The sequence below is a fragment of the Dermacentor variabilis genome, chromosome 4, assembly GCF_050947875.1.
Source record: "Dermacentor variabilis isolate Ectoservices chromosome 4, ASM5094787v1, whole genome shotgun sequence".
Lineage (NCBI taxonomy): Eukaryota > Metazoa > Arthropoda > Arachnida > Ixodida > Ixodidae > Dermacentor > Dermacentor variabilis.
Window position 1 is genome coordinate 7631027 of NC_134571.1, and position 18340 is coordinate 7649366.

At 47.1% G+C, this 18340-nt stretch overlaps 1 protein-coding gene across 6 annotated transcripts in view; it reads left to right on the forward strand.

Annotated features, from left to right (window-relative positions):
- Positions 1-18340, forward strand: part of LOC142578625 (multidrug resistance-associated protein 1-like) — a 289636-nt gene that overhangs the window by 7040 nt on the left and 264256 nt on the right. For all 6 annotated transcript variants that reach the window (XM_075688047.1, XM_075688043.1, XM_075688046.1 and 3 more), the window contains 2 exons: positions 1420-1464; positions 8710-8889. In XM_075688047.1, coding sequence (XP_075544162.1) covers positions 1435-1464; positions 8710-8889 — 210 coding nt within the window. In that variant the 5' untranslated portion in view covers positions 1420-1434. The remainder of the gene's footprint in view (positions 1-1419; positions 1465-8709; positions 8890-18340) is intronic.

An 18340-nucleotide genomic window follows, 5' to 3' on the forward strand; every position in this document is an offset into this window, starting at 1 on the left:
TGGTTCTGACTGTGACCCTGCATCCAATGAACATTGATGGTGAATTGGGACGACATCCTTCATAAGAAATGTGAAGTCCACATGGCACGTAAAGTCTGTGGATCTCTTCCCAGCTATCTTCACAGATACACATTACGTGTGTAACTTGTTTCAGATGCTTCACAGTGTTGAGTGAGAATTGGTATAGTTGTGAACGTCACTATGTTGGTAAAGTGCAAACAGGTATGATCGCACCATGTATGGCCTGTAGCTCAAGTAATTAAGAATTTGTTGCTTCTGCCACATAGCAGTGAACAACTTGAATATCGAGGTGTGTCGTCTTCATGAAGGCAACCTGTCCTCCATTCTACTGAGCAGCTGTGTCTGTGTCGATCAAACAATGTCACCTAGGGCACTGATTTCTAGTGCAGTAAGTGACTGGTTACCTCTGTGGAGCTTTGCTCTCTTATAGGGTATAACAGAAGTATAGCTCACAAGGGTTGCAATGTGGGCTTGTTGGTAATGCATCTTCAAGGGGTGTACGGTAGTGCGATTAAAATACGGGACAAAAGAAGACATACAGGGACACACAGGCTGGGCGTGCTTGTTGGAAGTAGTAAGCGACCACGGCCCAGTAGTTACTTTATGTGTTTAGAGGCCTGATGACGTACCGCATAGAAAAATAGAGAAGCGGATGGGCAAAAGAAGCCTCGCTACGCCAGTGGCTGGACCCACTCTTGGCCAGCGCGCTGCCCCGCTAATTGATCCGTACTGCCATGTTTCGGCAAACAGGCCCATCGCTACCTGCAGAGTGTAAACCACCAGTGCCTCTGCCAAAATGAAAGCCTCAGTGCAGTAAACTGAGGACTTGCATTTTGTGTTTTCTTTCCTCTTCTCTTCCTTTTGTAAATATGTGCGTCACCACCGTCCTGTGTCTCTTGTAAAATAAACATTCAGACTTGAAGTGAACTTCACTAAGTGAGCATCGTTCCTTTTGAGGCTCGTGCTTGCATGGCAACACCACCCGAAAGAGTCTCATGTAGTTAGTCACATTCACGAAGTAACTTCTACAGTTTGGTTGTAGTTTTATTCCACAATGTTTTTGGATTCGCGAGAGTTCAGAATGGATGAGTCAGCATGAGTACCACCAATCCTTGGCACAATCCTGCCTACAATACATATGCCCCATTGCCATCCAAAATTGTGCGTTGCACAACTAAGGGACGGCTGGAAATGCAGCTGGAGGCATTGACACATACTAATATTTTGCTTTGTATCCCAGTTCTGTCCAAACCACTTTTGTATTACCCAGACAGGGGGAATGACAATCATTTTTACTGCAAGTTGTTTCTTTTTTTGCTTAGCACATTTCAAGTTCTATTTAATTTCCACCTTGCGTGAATGCACTTAAACAAAGAAAAATTTTTCTAATATTTACAGCGCTTGTTATCAGCTATGGATGGCTTTTGCAACACATCATTTTGGGTGAGTACTGCATATGGACACATTTTGTTGGCTTATTTCTTGATCAGTAAAATGGACAGCTCAGTGCTTGTGTTGTTTCTTTTCTTATCCATCAAAATAATTTTGCAAATCATTCAGTTCCATCTCTTGTGTGATGTCTGTCGCTTGAAAACATATTACAAGGAGCATGCTCCTTCATTGACATAGATGGAATTAACATTGTGCCCATAGAGAGTAGGCATGAAATAGGTTGGAAAGTGAATAGACTGGAACTGTTGACTTTTGTATAATTTGTGTGTGCTGCATACCTTTCAACTCTCCCGAATTTGTCATCAAATTAATGAATTTAGGCTTGTTTTACGATTTTATGATGTTGCGTCCATCTTTATGAAAAATCGATTCACAAAATGTTTCGTTAACTGGTCTCTGAACCTTCTGTTGGTAGTCTTCTGAGGGTTAAGACTAAGTGGGGTACCTATTTTGATCAAGATAATGTAGACAAATTCCTGAAGCTGGTGAATCATCAAAAGCGATATCATTGGAAAAGTCAGTGTGATCTAAAAACAGTGTGTCAGTTTGTGCTTATCCAAGTTTACTGGTGCTTGTGCGTGTGCATCCCTGAAAAGGTATGTGATCAGGGCAAGCTTAAAAGGGGCCCTGAACCACCCCTCGGGTTTGGTGAAATAACATAGTCCGCGGATAGCATACGCTGCTGCGAACATCTCAGCCAAGTTTTGCTGTTGTACGCGGTGCGTGGAGCTCGCAAGCGAATCGCGAAGTCACCTTTCTCTCAAATTCTCTCTTTTCAACAGAAGGCCCTGTTCTCACTCTCTTGTGGGCGCTTTATTTTGTCATCAGACGCATTATTTCGTCATTCCCTTAGATGGCTGCTATTGGCCAATAGCTGACACCAAGCTGTGGTTGGCTTCAGGGCCTAGATGCCGCTGCGTCGTGCCACCACGAGTCTGCTGGCTAAGTGCACTGCAGCTCGCTGAGGACAACTGCGTTTTCCTTGTGTGTGGTGTGTCGCAGGCGCAAAAGGCAGAAATCGTTAACGCCCAAAATGAAATATGAACTGCACGCCATGGTGATATTTAGAAGGCGGAGCGTTGTGGGCATGCCCCACTGTGCCATAGCCTTTGCAGTGGGCTCGCAGTTCTTCGCAAGGCATTGAAGAAGGAACGGGAGCACAGTGGAGGCCGTGTTTGATTACCAGTAACTCTGCTTCTGCTGAACACATCGAAGTACTTTTCGCGGCAAAGTATTCCTGATATAGCCCATTTTGACTTCAAATGCCTTTCTTCACTTCGATAAAAAGTGGTTCAGGGCCCCTTTAAGAAATTGTTCAGATCGCAGGCAGTGTGGTAGCTGACATTATGCGAAGCATTTTGCAGGTACCCGGCTATCCAGCATTGCTTGGGGTTCCGTAAACCGTTACCAGCCGAACAAACATGTTTGTTTAAATTGTGAAATCTGAAAAAGTGCAGTGCAACTAGGAGTAGTTGTATGTGTGGCTCATGAGCGCACATATGATGTTGAAGACAATCATATGGCAGCAAAGGCATGATTTCTGTACTGCCTGTTCACCGCGAGCTTACGACATGACAATTATTGGGCTCTACATAGGTAATCAACTAGCGTAGGCAAGAGATCACAGGTTGTGACGTCATTAGCAACTATCTGTTATAGAATCATACGTACCTATGGCTTTGTCAGGTGGTGTATGTTAAAATGATGGCATTTGTACTCCAGAAAAAAATGTTAAAAACATGATTAACTTGGTTATCATAATGTTAGTACAATGTCACATAGTTTCTACATAGCGTAATCTGCTATGAGGAAAGTACTGTGGATAGTGGGCTGGTCCTGGAGATACAGTTGAACCTCGCAATAACGAAATGGGCGGGGAATGCGAAAAAATTCGCTTTCGCAAGAATTTCATTGTTGCAAAATGAGACAGCACAGATAGGATATAGAACTACATTGCTGACAGTACAAAGTGCGCCGCATGTGTTGATCAGCAGTGGCAGCACTGCCGTGAAGCAGTATCTTCGGTCAGTTGCTTTCGGAGGTACAATCACTTTTGCGAGATTTTGCATAACTCGGCACCGAATGCAGAGCGACAGCAAGCCACGCATGCAGCAGTATTTCTCCAGCACTCACTGTCGCCCATAGGCTCTGACGCGTCTGGTGCTGAGTACAAAAGTGATTGCATCTCGTATTACGAAGGCAGTCGATCAAGATTACGGCCCCTTCATGCAAATCTACGTCCGGCACCGAATCTGCATGTGATGCTTCTCGGATGGCATCAAAACCAGCGTTCTTGAAGCAAGGAATGCATATTCCCGGACGATCGCTCAATCGCAGCCCGATGCGCAGCATTCCATTCCGCGACCGCCATCACAAGCGCCATGAACAATTCCACGTTGGTGCGACGTGGATTTTCTTGTTTTTTGCTACATTTTTCTCGCCGAGGTGCGCATTACGCACTGCACTAAGTGTGAAAAAACTATTGTCACGTGTCGGTGCAACATGCTGCCACTTCAAACAGGTGATCAACAAACAAGGTGATGGCCATGACGTGTTTCCGGCGCTTGGTTGTTTTTGCAAACGAAAACGGCGTTGCCCACGCAAGTGTAACGTGGTGGTATTTTATGCAATTTTAGTGCAAAGCAATCACATTTGAGCACATTTTGGAGCCTGCTAGCCTTGTGCGACTAGGTAATATGCGGGGTTACATTCTGGCAAATTTCGTTGATGTGGAATTGTAGTACAGTGACATTTCATTGTCGAGAAGTACAAAATGCATTGAGAATCCTATGGGTGTTCGCCAAGGATACGAAAATATTTCGTTGTCATGAGAATTTAATAGTCGCGAGATTTCGTTGTCGTGGGTTTCGACTGTAGTGCACTTTGACACAGCGCCTCAAAATGTGAGCTGTCACAAGGAAAGGTGACGAGAAAATGGCACGTGGTGCACTTGCCGAGTGTTTCACAAAGCTGCACGCCTTTAGAATGAGAGAAGTATGTTGGTGCTCGATGACAGAGGTTTGATTCCATCATTGGTAACACATTATATTTTGTTTTTATTAAATTCAGCTGAGACGGGAACCTACTCAAATCACCAAAAATGAGACAAGGAATGCCTGTGTACAGGGCACTATGCATCATGCATTCTATACATATGGTGTAGTCCAATAAAGGCACAGGGATTCGTTTGTTGAACGCCGCTCTGAGTCACTTGTGTAGACGCGGCTAGCCTCTGTCATCATCCTTCATCTTACATGGTGCCAGAAGTGGCTGCTGTTCGCTCTCTCTAATGGCAGACAAGCTGGATGCAGCGTTTGCCAGCGAACGAACTTCGACTTTGCCGACCCAAGTGCATGGTCTACCTGTATTGAGCAGTTGGAGGACTATGCCTACGCTGCAGGATGGCACCGAGCTACCGATGAGGCTTGGGTACAAACGCTTCTTTATTGTATGGGTGTTCAAGCTCGGTGCATGCTGGCGGCTTTCAGCTTGTCGGCTGAAGTTCAGTCGTACAGCATTGTGAAAAGCAAGTTCACCTCGTATTTCGTGCACCCGCTAAATGAAGGTCACACGAGTTATCGTTTTTACAAGCGGATACAGTAAGGAGATGAAAGCATTGTTGCTTTTTATTTCGCGTTGCAAAACGTGGTAAAAAGATGCAATTACAGCTCAGCGTCCGTCGAGGACAGGCTCATTTGAGTGCGATTTATTGTTGGTTTGTTGGACAGCAGGTTATCGGAACAACTCTGCCGCACTTCTGACTTAACGCGTGTAAAGTGCTCCTGCTTGCACGGCTGCACGAAGATGCTGAAAAATAAAACCAGTTATCTGGGCCAGTCGTTGTTTATGCACCGAAACACGGGCCAGCAAAAAGGCAGTCATGTAATCAAATATCAGGAACGAGAGAAACGTTCCTTGCTGGCGTGTACAGATCGGGTCACTTTTGCAGACAAGAACAGCATCAGCGGGAAGTTTTTCCTGCTGAGAAAGCTGTTTGCAAGTTTTGCAGAAAGAAAGGACACTTCGAAGTAGTTTGCTTAGCTAAACAACACATGCAAAGCCAACAGTCACATGCCATTGAGATGCATGCTGTTAAGACCAGTCATGAGGCAAACGCTAAGTTTGTCTGGGCCCACATGAATGGAGCGCCACTCAAGTTCAAGGTCGACCCAGGAGTGGAAGTTACCATCGTTCCAAACACTTTTTCGGGAGTACCATCGCGAATAAAAAAACTGGAGGGTCATCTCGCTGGTCCAGGAAATTATCCTTTGAAAGTAACTGGCCAGTCAACAGTTACATAGGAGCAGAGGAGCTGCACCTGCGTACAGTCAGTGTACGTCATGCCTTTGCAGTCTACACCTCAAATAGGCTACTCTGCTATCCTCGCATTAGGAGTCGTGAAGTTCATCAACACTGCACAGCGACCTGAGAAGGAAGCCAGCTCTGCAAGTGATGCAACCCTTGGCCAGGACAACTTCGAAGGGCTTGGTACCATAGGGGAGGAGTACACTATTTTACTCAAGCCAAATGCCAGGCCATTTGCTGTCAGTGTACCTCGCAAAATTTCCATTCTTCTGTACAACCAGGTAAAGCAGGAGTTGGATCAGATGGAAAAACAAGGCGTCATCAGGCGCATTACAAAGCTGACGCGATGGTGTGCCAGTTTGGTCACAGTACCGAAGGCATCAGGCAGCAAAGCTCAACATAGGAGTTCTCTGTGAAAGGCATGTGCTTCCAACGGTCAAATGGGTCCTCGGGCATCTGGGTTACACAAAAGGGTTCTCGAAGCTGGATGCAACAGCAGGATTTCACAAAGTGCAATTGTTACAATAATGCCAAGAGTATATCACATTCATCACGCCATTTGGACGCTACTGCTACTGTTGCCTACCTTTTGACCTGACTTCAGAGTATCTTCAGAGAGAAATGCCACTCAAATTCTGGAGGTACAACTGAACGTTGTCAACACGATAGACGACATCCTAGTTTTTGGCAAAGACCGAGAAGAGCACAACAAGTGACTTGTGGAGGTTCTTGAATGCCTGAGGAAAGCCAGAGTTAAACTCAACCAGTCAAAATGCTTCGGTTAAGACAAAGAGTTTTTGGGTGTGGTCATCGACCCATAGACCACACCAAGTTCGAGCAACTCGAAGCACTGTGCAACTTGGAGCCACCCAAGGATGTTGCTGGGGTTAGGCTCTTCCTCACCATGACTAATCATATTGGTTGCTTCCTGCTCAACCTTTCGTAGGCAACCACCCTTATTTGCACCTTGCTAGGCGAGCAAAATGCATGGCAATGGGGACTGCTTCATGAGACCGCTGGTAACCGGGTAAAGGTGATGCTCACCTCGTACCTGTGCGTCGCAAAGTATCATCCTGATCATAATACCATTGTCTCGTGCGACGTAAGCTCATTTGGATTGGGAAATGTTCTTCTGCAGGAACAACCATCGGGGGAGTGACGTGCGATAGGGTTTGCATCCAGGTCGCTAATCAAAGCACAACAGCGCCACAGTCAATCAGAGAAGAGGCGCTGACGATAGCATGGGCAGTGACCGGTACATGCGTGCCCTAAACTTCACGGTAGAAACCGATCACCAGCTGCTGGTAACACTACTTGGAAGCACTGACTTGGACACGATGCCCCCACATACAGGGTCCATTATGAAAGTAATGCGCATTTTCTGGAAAAAATAGATTTATTTACCGGACCTGTACAAATGGTTAAAATTCTTCAAGATACTCTCCCCCTGCATCAATACACTTGCGGAGACGTGTCTGCCACGCCTGGAAGGCATCCTGAAACTCCTCGACAGGAATGTCTCTCGGGAACCCTGTAACATGCTTTTGGATGTTTTACACAGTCTCCCAGTATGTACTTTCCTTTCAGTGCTCTCTTCAGATGGGGAAAAAAAAAAAGTTGTACGGAGCCAAGTCGGGACTGTAAGACCACCGGGGTATTGTTTTGGGCCAGGAAGTTGGTAACAATGAAGGATGTGTGGCTGGGGGCATTGTCATAGTGGAGCTTGACCGTGTCTTTGATGTCGGCTCGCAAGCGTGCGACCCGGGGTTTCACTCCTTTGGGCACCTCCAGGTAAAAGGCTGAGTTGACAGTTTCTCCCTGCAGTACAAACTCAAAATGGACGATTCCTCGGCTGTCAAAGAAGACAATGAGCATCGTTTTAAAGCGAGACTTGCTCATTCACACATTTTTGGGGTGGGGGGATGACTTTGTATGCCACTCGCTGCTCTGCCTTTTCCATTCTAGTAGTGTTGCAGAAGTCACGGGGCACCTTTTCATTGCGGGGTGCTGTTCTCGTTGCGACGATTGCATTTATTAGGCTGACGTAACGCGCAGCTTCTGCCACTGTCGGGCCTGAATCGCCTGTGCTGTCGCATTCCGTGTCGTCCTTATCACTGTCGCTAGGCGATACTTCAGCAGCAACAGTGGCAACGATGGCGAAAAGTCAAACCTCGTAGCTGACAACTCTTTGCGGTAGCAGCAGTGCTGCCGAGCAACTTCTTTGCATTCCGAATGCCACACACCATAGTCAACAGTAGACCCATGTCATGTGCCGGCACCGACTTTTCGCATCACATTCGATAGCACAAACAATGTCTAATTTTTCTTCTAAGCTAAGCACCCAGCGTCTTTTATATCCGAGTTTTGGCGTGACACGAGTTCTCGCTTGCACGACGCCACAACGCTCTCTGGCACGGCGCTGTAGTGATGTTGATGTTGATGTGGCTTAATGCGCAAATGCACAGGGCACTTGGAGGTCGTTCTGCTGATTTCTGAGGCTTGTTGTTCTGCCGGGCTGCCCGATGGAGATGACGCACCGCCGTGTTTGCGCGACGAAAAGTGGAAACACTATGTGTTAACCGATACGTACGCAATAAGCTGGTACAGTTTATGCATATACAAAACACATTATTTTCAATGGCCGCTGAGTCGGGGATTTGACTTTACTACTTTTAAAACGAAACTGCTGTTTATGCGGGTGCGGTTTGATGAGTTTTTACTGTACTATCTTTCCTTGACATCTTTGTGTAAGTGTTAAATCTTTTAAGCACTGTCTGAGTAAAAATGCAGGTTGCTGTAAGTGGCTACAGGTAGCCTTAGCCTTTCCCAGTGCCCTATGAGAATTTAAAGGCAGCAGCGAAGTACGATTGACTTTAGGTACCTGTGCTATGTGGTTTTGGTTGCTGCCAGCATGAATATTGTTGTTTGCAGAACACATCCTCCTCATGGGACACGGAGCTGCCCAGTGTAAGCCCCTGCTTCCGGCACACTGCCCTAGTGTGGCTGCCCTGCTCGGTTGCCTGGTTGCTGGCACTCTGCGAGGCCTGGAAGCTGGGCCACAGGGACAGCAGCCATACCAGTCCATGCAGCGGGCTCTATGTCACCAAGCTGGTGGGTGGTGGGGCTGTGCTCATGTTGCAAGCACATTTGTTTAATGCATGCTCACCTGCAAGACCAAGCAGGGGAGTAGAAAAATTAAAATACAATTTCCATGAGTGCACATGAAATATGTCGTTAAATGGGACCTCAAGTGACTGGAGAATATGCTCCGATTAATAGGAGTTCCATTTACTGAGAGAGATGTGCAGTGGTATAGTACCTTATGTCATACACCCTTTTAACACTGTTACATGTTAAGAATAAAGATGTGAACATAGCAGCTAGTTTGTCACGATGTTTGAGCACGCTAGGTTACTTCTTGATTGACTAGGCTTTGCTAGTTTTGATTTAGAGGAGATATTGGCGACCTATCAAAGCTAAAAACATTGCTCTTGCTGCTGCGCTCGGTGGCTGAATTAGCACGAGGTCGTGCCGGTGGAGTCCAAGTTACCGAACAGTATGCTGTAACGAGTACAAAATTTCACTCATTCTTAGTTCGGCAGTCTCATATTATTTCATTTATTTACTCTCAGGGCTAAAGGGACACTAAAGGCAAATACTAAGTCTGCGTGGACTGTTTAAATACCATTCCAGAAATGTCACAGTGCTTGTTTCACGCCAAGAAAATACTTAATTCACAAGAAAATTGCATCTTAGGGGTCCAAATACCTTTATTGCAATTCAAATCTCCCGCCACCCAACCAGGGAGTGGTGACCTTGCATGCACCATCATCACCCTTTGCTGCCGTGGATGAGTAAAACAGCACCTGGCAGATGGCGGTAAGGTTTCTTGCGCAAAATGCAAATTTGCAGCCATGGAGAAATTGAGCCAAGACGGAGCTGTGGATTCGCTGCTGCAGCTGCTTTTGGTCAAGTGGCGTGGAAAGTTTGGACATCCCGTGACATCACATGGATGTGGAATTCTCTGCTACTTGCAGTTTGTGGGAGTTTTGTGAGCCAGGAAAGCCAGCGCAGCACTATGCAATAGCGATACTACTGAAACTTGAAAGCTCGGGTGGCAAAGGAGTCGAGGGAAAAGGAAACCTTTCGACCATGTGCGTTGTCAAGGGTAATGAGTGAGTTCCTTTTATTTTGGTAATGAAATAGAACTGGACAAGTAGCATTTTTGTTTGTCTTATAATGCAATACAATGATGTTTTTATAGCGAGTGGCTGAGTACTAGTGACAGAATTTAAATGAGGAATGCCTTTGTCATCGGACAAGTAGTATTTGAATGTCCCGGGCGAGGCTTTAATCATGCCCTCCCTACATTTACCTCAATTTCTCGATTACTAAGGCTCTGTTCGCAATAATATTAACATCTTAGAGATTCTTGAGCACTAATCTATAACTTTAGCTAGACTTAATATTTGCCTTTAGTGTCCCTTTAAAAACATTACAGAAAGGAGTGGGTAATATGGTGTAATTACATGAAGTTAGTAGAAATAGCAGTCTTAAAGGTGTTGCCGTCGATGATAGAGGCAAAGTTGGTATTGTGGGGGTACTCTCTGTGTGAGGCTAGGGCTGAAGGCAAGTTCTGGATCTAGCCACACACAGTCGTTCCGCAGTACTCTGCAAATCGTAGTCCGTGTAGTCACAGCTACGTTGAGTTCGGATGAATAACGCACCCAGTGGCGTCAGCTCTAACAATATTTATTGCTGCGAGCAATAAATAACACTTGCAGAGGGAAAGTCCACTCTGTAATAGGTAACAACTAGGCTTGCCTCGTTGCGTGTGATGGGCGGGCAACGAGGTCACTCATGGGCTGTAGTCCACTAGGTCATTGGCTGGGTTCAAGGTTGGGGTGCCAGAGAGAGTCTCCTCCGTTGATGCTCTTTTATCGCTTTTTTTTTTAAACCTTTGCGAGAGCAATGCCGTCCTCGCACGTTGTATACCTTTCCCTTCAGTCGGGGGGGGGGGGGGGGGTGCACGTCGCAAGAGTGAGTGAGAACTGGGAGAGGGCGCAGTGCACCATTCTGTGTCTACGCCGGCTCTTGATACATCCGCAGCATGTGAACACGATGATGTGAGTACGTGGGAGGAAACGGGCATGTGTGCTCCCCACATCCTCCTCCCTTTAAGAAGCCCTCCCCCCCATACATTGAGGCTGGCAGCCAGGCACGCCCGAGGGGTTTGGGTGCCCGTTTTCCTAAGATCCTACCAAGGTTGGCGACCAAAGAAGCATTGCAGATGCCTTCTTGAGCGTCGGGCTGGCAGTTCTGTAGCCCTCAGCTGGCAGATACTTGATGCCGACTCGAAGATAGCTGCTCAGCCGGACTGCTTGGGCTTGCGAGGTGAGATCGTAGTCTGGGCTCAAAGGTGGCTCTCAGTGCCGCACCCCAAGTGTTGGCTGCACAAGATGGAAGTTTGCCTGCCGGGCGCCGGCTAGCGGTTCATGCGACTGCAAGGCCAGCATAGGGCTGTCAGCACCACAGGTGCATCAGTTGTGCCCGTGAATACTGCAGGCAGTTTGTTTAGTTTTGTTCTGGCCCTGGAAATTGGAGTTGTCCACTGCACACAACGGCACTGTGATAAGCAGCATAATTGGCCAGATCCGGGTGCACCACTGTCAACACCTGTTCTAAAGGGAAATGCATACGTCATAATCAACAATTCATGGCACAAGATAATCGCACCACTGGCTCTCGTAACAGTCCTGAACCAGGACGAATTTTTCTTCTACTGTGCGGCTTTTCTTTCGAGGAACCCGTATGGGTTTGCTTTGTAGCAATTGCTACGAACGAGTGGATGTCTGAATTTCCCTTTATTAATTACTTCTCTCCACCTTGCGGGTTTCCGCAGAATTATTACGTCAAACCACTGTGTTGTTCATATATGCAAGAGCACCTTCGCATCTCCCATAACTCGGTCCATCAATCTCTGATAAGTAGTGGGATCTCCTACCCAGCCAAAAAACATTCTTATGAATTGATAGAGCCCTTGGTCACAAGTAAAAGCCGTTTTCTCTTTGTCACACTTGTTCATTTCAACCTGAAAGTATCCACGACTAGCATCAAGTGTCGTAAAGTACTTCACCTAATCTGGTCATATCATAAGAAGCCAACGTGTTGTAAGTGTTTGTTGGCTTCTTATGATATGACTAATAAACATCGGGCCCCTCGGTTAACCCCCTTTCTTCTCGTAGTTCACCTAATCTGGGTTACATAATACTAAAGAGGAAATGGAGGGTAGAGAGTATGCATCCTTCCTCATAACCCCATTCAGCCTGTGGTAGTATACACAAAGACAATAAGTATCGTCCTTCTTCGCGACTAAAACTACTGGAAAGTCTCATGGGCTGTTCAACCTTTCTACAGCGCTTGTGTTGGTGAGTTAGTCTAAGGCGATGTCAAGTGCTTTCCACTTAGTCAAGCTTATCAATTACATTTCCATGGCGCAGCATCACCAGTGTCTATTTTGTGCCTGACTAGCGTAGTGCGGTCAGTGAAAATCACATATTCATACAACAGCAATGACAGTCGTGCCCTTTCTGCGTGACAAAAGTGGGTGCACTGCCCCTCCCAGAACTGTGACCCACTGTTTCGCTGTCATTGCTCTGTTGCTCTCCTCACCTTCGCTGGTTACTGTTCGCTCGACTGTGGCTGGCTATGGCCTGCTAGCGCTGCACCCGGAGACTGGCATGTCTCCGCTGCCATGAGCGTTTTTGCAAAAAGCTTCAAAGCACCCATTATGTTCTCTCGGTAACCTCCACTGCCGATGTCTATCACAATGCTTGACTCGGCGTGAAAGTCTTGACCCAAAATAGCAGGCATTGGTAGACCAGAAAGATGTACAGGTAGTTGTCCCCTGACAAATCTCTCCCAATGGATCACTAGCCTAGCTGCCCACTTGGTTGTGCTGTGTTGGAAGCAAGGCAGAAAGTGGTGCCACTATCTCTCAAGCAGATATTGCTCTCGTGTAGATGGTGCAACACCTCGTCACCAAATAAAGAAGCGCTTGCCCCAGTATTCAACAATGCAGCAAACTTCTTTCACGCTATTCTTAGCTCATTGAATGGCTCCGGTGAGTCCGCAACATCTCCTACGCGACAAGCCAAAGGCGCAAGTAACCAAATAGCGCCAGTTATGTTTGAGGTTGCCTCATGGCATTCAAGGTAGATCACCAACAGCTCCATTCATTTCCCGAAACACGTAGTCGCCCTCGGCCTCATGTGTGGCCACAGTCATGGGTGATGTGTCCCAGTCCGCTGCACTGGTAGCAACGGCCGCTGAAGCCTTCGTGGCCTGAAGGCTGAAGGCTGAAGCCATCGGCCTGTCACTCTGATCTGACGGGCCATAGCTTCCTCGCCCTGTGGTCGGTATGTGCCAAACATCCGATCTCGCATCGGCCTCACACTTCTGCCATGGTGCGCTACGTGCAGTGTTAGTCTGTGCTGTTCTCAGTGTGTAGGCGTATAGGTCCAAGGCACGTCCTGATAATTGCCAACCATGTTGGACCTGCTCGTCAGTGAACAATATTGAAGTGTCGACTCTAGACGAATGTGAGGTGGTCACACCGCCGTTCCGTGTTGTAAAAGTTAGGGTTTGGGCATGTCAAAAGGGTTAGCTAACCCGTGCCATCATCAGACTAATTCAGGCTAAGGAAGTTGTTGAAGGGTGGGACAGGTTCTGATTGAGAACGAAGAGCACTGGGTTTATTTACAATATCTACATAAGGAGTAGAGAATGTTACATCTCAACAGTCTAGCATGGCAGAATTGAAGCGCACCTGAGGAGCCGAAAAAGTCCACTTGAATCGCCTCTGTCATGCCTCGATCGCTAGGCCAGGGAAATCTGCCATCATACCTTCGTCCAATCAGAGAAAGAGAGAGATCATCCAAAGTCGCCGAACGTCTACATTGAGGGCGAGGGCATGCACAATCACTCCGGCACCTTTGTTCACTGAACACACAAAACGGAGGGGAGCCTTAAAGACTGGGACTGTCATGCTTGACTCAAACTGATGCTTCTTGGTTCCTGGGATGATCCAGCAATTAGCTGGAGTGTCTGTCAAATGACCTTGGCGGGTAGCAGTGGCCGTGAGGAAATGGCGCAGAATGCCTGTTTCCAGGAGTTTGTTGCTCCCATCGTCAGAGACAGCAGCAGTGTACCATCCAACAACACTCTATTTGCCAAACTTGTCTTGCCTTGGTGTTGCCATTGGTCTGACCAAAGGGACGCATTGTTAGCTTCTTGAAGCGATTCATCACAGTAGGGTAGGAGAGGCTGGAAGGTCACTTCCCCCGCTTGCGAATCGTAACAGCTCCTCCATGGCCCGGAAAGCTCGCCTTGCCAGTGCTGATAACTGCTGGGCAGGAAAAGAATGGCTGGTGGCAAGGCGGATGACTTGGCTTGCAGCAACCAGCTGCGAAATGCTGACACACACGCCAAAACAACTCGCAATTACAGTAAGCAGCAAATCGAAACCCACAACATGGCTCTGCGCAGTGTTGAAGTATCTTGGATCTTGCTTTAGACCCACCAGGCTTCAAAGAAAACATGAGTGCGGAAACAACAATATACTGCATTTTGCTATGCAAATTTTGAAGAAATTTTGTGCCGACAAAGTTAGCAATCATGGATGAAGTCCTTCTAAATGAAGGAGGATCATTCTGGCTTAATAAAATAAAAAGAAAAGCTACAACAAAATTTATTCGGGATCCCTAAACGCAGAATGAGCTTCAAATTAGCCTGCTTAACCCATCTGGATTGCTATGCAGCTTTCCATTCTTATATCTAATGGAGAAGTTGTACTTTAAAGGGTGAGGCTCCATTGGAGCAAGCTGCCATTTTTGTGTGACATTTGATTAAGCCATGTCAGAGGGCAGTGGTCGGTCTCGAAGGTGAATCTCACTCCTTACAAGTAACACGACAACTTCTGGGCTGCCCAAACCAAACAGGCACATTCCTTTCCTGAAGCGCTATAGGCTTCCTCTCTTACAGTTAGTTTATGGCTGGCATAGAGAATAGGATGTTCCTCATTAACATCGCTGACCTGGCTAAGTACCACGCCCATTTTCCTGTTGCTTGCGTCGCACTGAACTACAAATTCCTTTGTATAGTCTGGCGCATGAAGCACAGGTCGAGAAACTTGTACATTTTCAGACCTTGGAAAGCGTTCTTATACCCCTGTCAAGCTGGAAAGTTAAGTACACTTACATAGATTGCACTTACTTAGAGGTCACTCGGTTATAAGGGCACTTTCTCAAATCTAAACGTCGCAAGCAGAGTGTACTCGCAGGAAAGTGCACTCCGATCTGAGTGCGTTCACGGAACGTGCTTTCCGGGTCTAGTGCGTAGACTCGCCGCCAGTGGCTTCAATGATACAAAATGTAATGCATAGAAAAAGGACGCGAAAGTTCATTCTAGCTGTTGAACAGCTTTCAACAAAATAATCAGAACAGAACTCGCTGATATTCTGTTCTAGCAGGATCAAATGGTGCCTCGTCCCACGCCGCCATGGCTAGGCATTCGTCTTGGCCAGCCTTCACTTGTAACCCTCATATGATAAAAATATTTTGTTTTTTGTTGAGTAAATATAGATTAAGATTGTTTCTTATTTATGATACAACTAAAGCAATCACTTTATAGGAGATTTTTTATTTTAATCTACATCTTCAAAAAACACTATCTTAGCCTGATGCCATTTTAAAAATTTTTTTACTGCGAATGCACTCTGTTTTCCCGGTTAACACTGCGTAGCCTTAAGTGTCACTCAAGGTGCCGAAGTGCACTCTTTGTAAGTGCACTTAACTTGCCCGCTTGACAAGGGTATTAGTGTCCTTATCCTGGTGCACGTTACTCTGTGCGAGTGCGCCCATTAAAGGGCTTGCTATTTGAGAATAATTCAGAATGTACCGTTGATAGTACCCAACAAGTCTCAAGAATGAGCAAATGTGTTTTCATACGTGGCTGTGAAAAATCTCTAATCATAGCTGTTTTCATATCAGCCGGCTGTCTAGTGCCCTGGGTGACAACATGGCCCGAGCAGCCAAACCTACATTTTTCCACCTTCGTCATTAAGCCTGCTTCCCTCAACCACGAGAACACCTGCTTTAGGTGCGATATGTGCTGTTTTCAGCTGTCAAAAAAAATTGCAACATCATCAAGATATGGCAATGCAAACTCCTGCAAGTCTTTTAGTACAATATCCATCAACTTAGAGAAGGTTAACGGTGTGTTCTTAAGCCCAAAGCTAAAAATGAGAGGGTGAAAAGCGCCTACAGGTGAGATAAATGCAGCATAGCGGCTGGCACTTTCTGAAAGGGGAAATTGCGAGTATCTCTGCCCCCGCAGGGGCGTCTGCGTCAGCAGGCGTTTGGTGTGTTGCGACACCACGGACCCGAGCACACGAGGGTTGGACCCTCCCGCGTGTAGCCGTGCGCGGCTTAGTTGTGTCTGGGGAAAAGGGGATCCTGGGGGTTGAGCCGACGCTGGGTGTTTGGACCTTTAAGGCCCCCCGGCGGAGGCAACACACCTCTTCGGCCTCGGCTTCACCCAGACGGCACCCTCGGGCTGACCCACCCGGGGGAAATCGGCAGTCGCCTTTTCCTGTCCTCCTCTCCAATCTTCGTCTTTCTCTCCCACTTTTGCATCTTTCCTGTCTTCTCTTCACTTCTTTTGCTTCCGTATTTCCTGGCGGCAAGGGTTAACCGTGTGTAATGTATCCAATCTTGGGTATATACATTAGGTTATAGTGGCTGTGTACTGCTGGCGCTGGCAGGCTGCATTTATACAGAATCTTGTCACGTCCCCGTGTTGGGCTCCATGGTGGGTGGCTGGCACAGCTGCCGAAATTTCAGTAATTTCTATGGCTTTTAGCTCATTCCCCAAGCTACCTGATCGACCTCTTTTGAAAAGAGGCCGCACCGATGAACCCTTCAACTTTTTCGCCAAGAGTAAAGATATTTTTCCACATTTTCACTTGATCCATACCGAAACACATCAAAGGACTGTAAGAACGCTTTCTCCATTTGTTGTTGCGAAGTGCCTCACAGACACACTGGGCCCTGGATACAAAATTACTAAAATGGCCAGTGGCGACCTTCTCCTTGAAGTTCGTGACAAAATACAACACGACAAATTGACAAATCTTGTTTCATTTGGTGAAACCCCAATTTCAATAACCCCTCACCGTTCCCTCAACAGCACAAGAGGTGTAGTTTCAGAGCAGGACCTTCTAGAACTGACTGAGGCAGAGCTCCTAGAGGGCTGGAAGGAGCAGCATGTCACTAATGTGCAACGAATCAAAATCCGCCGAGATGACAAGGAAATACCCACAAAACACCTGATCCTTACCTTTTGTACCAGCACTCTCCCTGAAAGCATCGAAACAGGCTATATGAAAGTTAGTCAGACCGTACATACCAGATCCACGACGATGTTTCAAATGCCAAAGATTCGGCCACGGCTCTCAGAGCTGCCGAGGCCGTACCACCTGTGCAAAGTGCGCGTCCCATGACCACCCTGCGGACAACTGCAACGACCCACTTCACTGTGCAAACTGTGACGGTGAACACGCCGCCTATTCTCGCTCCTGTCCTTCATGGAAGAAGGAAAAAGAAATCATAACACTTAAAGTAAAAGAAAATATCTCATTCAAAGAAGCGCGCAAGCATCTTTCTATTGCACAGGGACCTACATTTTCCGAAGTGGCACGGCTGGGGGCAAGGCCACAACGGTATTTGGCGGCGCTTAGGACCACCCAGAGTGGACCGGCGGCATCGCCACTTGCCCCCACTGCGGGACCAGCTAGTGCTGGCCTGCCGCCCAGCAAGATCCAGCAGCCCTCAGGGTCTGCTGTCTCTAGTTCTTTAAGGGCCTCTGCACGCGTAGAGAAGCCCGAAACACCCGCGAGCGGACATCCAACGCCTCGGCGGAGGCGATGGATGCATCACAAAGTGCGTCGGCGTCCCAGACGCCGAAGGCTCGGCGCAGTTCTCAGGAGTGCGCCAAAAAGGACAAAACCCGCATCACAGGGCCTGGAAAGAGCCCTGTGGGCTAAAGTAGCTTCTCTCTCCTAAACACACAGCACATATCAATAACAACATGGATACACCAATATTACATTGGAACGTTAGAGGTCTCCTCCACAACCTCGACGACGTCAAAGAACTCGTACATAAATATAATCCCAAGGTGCTGTGTGTACAAGAAACACATCTAAAACCAACACAGTCAGGCTTTCTGACGCAATTCGCCATTTTTCGCAAGGACCGTGACGATGCCAACACCTCTTCCGGTGGTGTAGCAATAATAGCTGATAAGTCCGTTGCATGCCGTGCTCTGGAACTTCAAACACCTCTTGAGGCAGTTGCGGTTCGGGCCTTACTGTTTGGAAAATTAATTAGCATTTGTTCTATCTACATACCACCTAACTTTCGGCTCCATCGAACAGAACTCGAGGGAATTATAGATGCCCTGCCAGACCCATACATACTGGTTGGGGATTTCAATGCACACA